This window comes from Pteropus vampyrus, unplaced genomic scaffold, assembly GCF_000151845.1.
Source record: "Pteropus vampyrus isolate Shadow unplaced genomic scaffold, Pvam_2.0 Scaffold159, whole genome shotgun sequence".
NCBI lineage: Eukaryota > Metazoa > Chordata > Mammalia > Chiroptera > Pteropodidae > Pteropus > Pteropus vampyrus.
The window spans coordinates 1,025,167-1,029,736 of NW_011888940.1; the positions used below are offsets into that span (position 1 = coordinate 1,025,167).

Here is a 4,570-nt window from a genome sequence, read left to right on the forward strand (position 1 = left end):
CCTTGATAGCCATCTCTGTGAAGACCCCCACAGTCTTTACCAATGAGGATCTACACACCTGAAAGGATAAATCTCACTGGTAAAGGTAACAATGGAGACAAAACCAGAACAATCTGACACTGTAATGATGGCGTATCAATTACTTTTAACCCTCATATAAAAAAGTTAAAAGAGAAACATTTGTTAATAAATGCATGAAATAAAAATAAGTAAACACCGACTACAAGAACACACAGGGAGGCAGCAAAAGTATAGGGTTTTTACATGTGATTTAAATTAAGTTGCTATCAACTTAAAATAGTTTAACAAGATATCTTATGCAAGCTTCAAGGTAATTGCAAGGAAGAAATCTATAATAGATATACAAAAGATTTAAAGAAAAGAATCAAAGCAAAGGACTATAAAAATAATCAAACAGCAAAAGAAAATAGCGAGAGGAAGAGAAGAAAAACAGTGTAAATCAGAGAGAAAACAATCAAGAAAACATCAACATTAAGTCCTCACCTATAAATGGATTAAACCTTGCATAGAATAGCTGGATGTATTACAAAAAACAAGATCTAGCAATGTGCTGTCTACAAGACACCCACTTTAGATTTAAAGACACACATACGCTGGAAGTGAAGGAATGGAAAAGATATTCCATTCGAATGGTAACTAAAAGAAAGCAGTAGTGATTATACTTATATCACAAGAAATAGACTTTAAATCTTGTCTCTAAAGACAGGAAGGTCATTATATGTTGATAAAAGGGTTAATTCAACAGGACAGTATAACAATTATAAATGTATATGCACCCCAAATCAGAGCACCTAAATATTTAAAGCAAATATTGACAGATTAGAAGGGAGATATTGACAGCAATATAACAGTAGGAATTTTCACTATTGCACTTACAATAAGGGATAGAACATCCAGATAGAAAAATGACAAAAAACAGATGACTTAAACAATGTTATAGTCCAAATGGACCTAAGTGACATATATAGAACTTTCCACCCAACAGCAGAAAAACACACATTTTTCTCAAGAGCAAATTCTCCATGAGAGATCACATGTTAGGTCATAAAATGAGTCTTACAAATTTAAGAAGATTAAAAGCATTCCAAGTATAAATAACTCAAACAACTCAACAGTAAAAAAACGATTGGATTAAACAATGAGCAAAGGACCTGAATAGACATTTCTCCAAAGAAGACATACAGATGGCCAACAAGTACATGAAAAGATGCTCAACATCACCAATCATCAGGGAAATTCAAATCAAAATCATAATGAGATATCATCTCATATCTGTTGAAATGGCTGTCATCAAAAAGATAAAAGATAAGTGTTGGCAAGAATGTGGAGAAAAGGGAACTCTCGTGCACTCTTGGTGGGAATGTAAATTGATACAGCTATTATGGAAAACAGTATGGGAGTTTCTGAAAAAATTAAAAATACCATGTGATTCAGCAATCCCACTTCTGGGTATATATCCAAAGAAAACAAAATCGGTATTTTGAAGATATATGGCACTCCCATATTTAGCGCAGCATCATTCACAATAGGCAAGATGTAGAAACAACCTAAGTGTTCATTCAAAGGATGAGTGGATAAAGAAAATGTGGTATAAGTGGAATACTATTCAGCCATCGGAAAGAAAGAAATCCTGCCGTTTGCAATAACAAAGATGTAACTTGAGCACCTTATGCTAAATAAGTCAGAGAAAGTCAAACACTGTATGATCGCACTTTCATGTGGATTCTAAAAAGCCAGACTCAGAAACAGAGAGCAGAATGGCGGTTCTAAGAGTCTGAGATGGGGACACGTCAGTCAAAGGTACAAACTAAATACTTGAAAGTTGCTAAGAAGGTAAATTTCTAATGATCTTATCTCAAAAAGGAAATGATAATTACGTGAGGTGATGGAGGTGTTAAAAATGTGACTGTGGTAATCATTTCACGATGTGCAAGTGTATCAAATTAACATGTGTACATCTTAAACTTATACAACATTATATATCATTTCTAGGTCAATAAAGCTGGATAAAAGGGAAACCAACACTCATTCAAAACAAAATCAACCCAAAATTCATTAACAGTAGAATGGACAGAAAAATGTATGGTATTCTGAAACAATGGGATATTATAAGCAATGAAAATGAACAAACTATAAGTCTATACAACATGGATAAATCTTAGATAATGCTGACCCCCTGCTAAAAAAAAGCAATATGTGCATGTATATAAAACAAGATTTCATTTATATAACAAAAACAAAAATAAAACCTAAACCTACTAAACTGCATTGTTTAGAAATTGTGTGGTAAACTAAAGGAAAAAGTGGAACAATTACTACTATAAAATTCAGAATAATGGTTATCTCTAGGGGGAAGGAAAAAATTATGTTCACACAAGCACCTCTAAGGTGGAGGGAGAAATTATGTTCACGCAGGTGGGACATATGTGGACTTTCTGTACTATCGTTAGTGTTTTATTTCTTGAGAGTTGTTATATGGCTATTCATATTATTTATTAAATTGTGTTCTTAGCTTTTATGCTCTTTTTCTTTATAATGTAATTCACAGTTAAAATGGTAAAGGAAAAAATTTTAAAGAAAATAAAACTCTAAATTTTTTTAAAAATTTAAAACAATTCAAAAAACTTTAAAGAAAATAAAACTCTAAGTTTTTTGATATTTTTAAAGCGAATTGTACAAATACGTTACCCAGTTCCCCATTGCCTGCTGCTGGTCCTCTTTTCCCTGGTGTGGGTGTCGGGCACAGAGTATGGCTCAGAGAGGGAGTTAATGTGATAAGAGACAAGGGTGGGTTGAAGTTCAAAGATGAAGTAAGGGATTAAGATAAGGGATTATTTAGATAAATCTTATATGTATCGAATCTTATATAATGTTGTCAGGGATGGTTAAGGAAGAGAATGAAGCATGAAGTCAGGCTAGAATTAGGATTTGGGTATCTGTGAGGCAGATTACACCTTGGCCGATAAAAACCCAGACAGACAATTTACATTTTCTCAGAGCAATTTGGTTGATGATGTATCAAAACTGTAGCATTAAAATAATCCCCTCAAAGTATGCATGTGAAAAAAGTTCTGATTTGATCATGGCAGGCATCTTGGAGGCAGTGATACCTCACTTGAGACCTAAAATGTGAGTAGATGAAGAAAGAGAATGAGCAGTTGCTATTCAGGGAACAGCATAAGCAAAGACACAGAAGCATGGAACAGCAGGTGAGTGCAGGCAGCCAGCAGAGTACTGCAGCTGGAGGCAGTACACATGGGGCACTTAGGCCACAGAAGAGTGGCAGACAGAATATCCAGGGTTTCGGGCGCCCTGTTAACAGTCTAAGAGTCAAGAGTCTATGCTGTTGTCAATGGAGAAACATAGAAAAGTTTTAAGGAAATTGACATGGTGATGAATAAATATGGAAATTGAAAGAAAAAAAACAGTGTTAGGTATGCATGGACCAAATCATGTTCAAATGTGCATATTTTCACTTAAGAAGATTAGAAATTAAGTAACAGCGATGCTTAAACTATTTAATTACCATTAATTTATTTTATACCCTCTAAAGTTGATTGCCAAATAAAACAATTAATTGATTGGCTGTCATTCTGTTTTAGTCCTCCTCTTGTGAATTTGATTATTAGTCACGATAACATGCCATTAAAAAATAAGACATCTTGACTCATTAATAGTCCCACGAGAAATCGAAACTGCTCATTTTATATTTCTCTTCAATACATTTTAATTGTAACAGAAGACAAAAATCTCGAAAGAGGTAAATTTGTAACAAATAAAGGATTGTGTTGCACCTTTAGGAAATTCATTAGTCTCTAAGTGGCAAAGGACTCAGTAAGACACTGGACAGATTTTGAAAGATGACTTCAAGAGAGATGCTCAAGGAACATCTGTAGAGCATTTTAAAGGTCAGCCTCTACATGAATACTAAGGTCCATAGAAAATTCCAAGAATGCTTAGTAAGGGATTCTAAAGAAAGATTTATAATTGTAGAGCTTGAGCACAAATTCAAAATTACTATAATGGGTAAACTAAATTTAATGGATAATTAAACTGTATTTAGTTAGTTCTGGGCCACTTAAATTACTTACAGCCTTTAAAAAGGAAATGTAGCATATTACTTTTATGTATGATAATAATGTTTCCACCTACTAGTGAAGGCTCATTTGCATTCCGTAGCAACTCATTTGGGTCTGCATTTTCTGGATCGTATATCCATATAGTGAGAACCTACAAAATAAAATGTGTTTGCATTTCTTAACATTTTGAACAAATCTGATTTTTAGTTGTTGCAAACATAACCATAAAAATGCTTTTATTTATCTTTAAAATTTTGATTATCCCATTTTAAGAACTCGAAGCAATATGTGTTGTTTTTAGCAAGTGAAACAATCCAAAGATATATGAAGGAAGAGTTAATAACATCCCTGTACACTCCTGAGGTAACTAATGTTAAAACTTTATAGAAATGCTTATATATCTTTCTTTACGCTCACAAATAGACGTAGCACACACTCCACAAAAACACTCATAACATTTTATAAAAATG

General features: G+C 33.3%; 1 protein-coding gene across 1 annotated transcript in view; it reads right to left on the minus strand.

Annotated features, from left to right (window-relative positions):
- Positions 1 to 4,570, minus strand: part of CATSPERE (catsper channel auxiliary subunit epsilon) — a 98,002-nt gene that overhangs the window by 75,496 nt on the left and 17,936 nt on the right. The window contains exon 7 of the mRNA XM_011370088.1: positions 4,174 to 4,251. Within this exon, the coding sequence (XP_011368390.1) occupies positions 4,174 to 4,251 (78 nt within the window). The remainder of the gene's footprint in view (positions 1 to 4,173; positions 4,252 to 4,570) is intronic.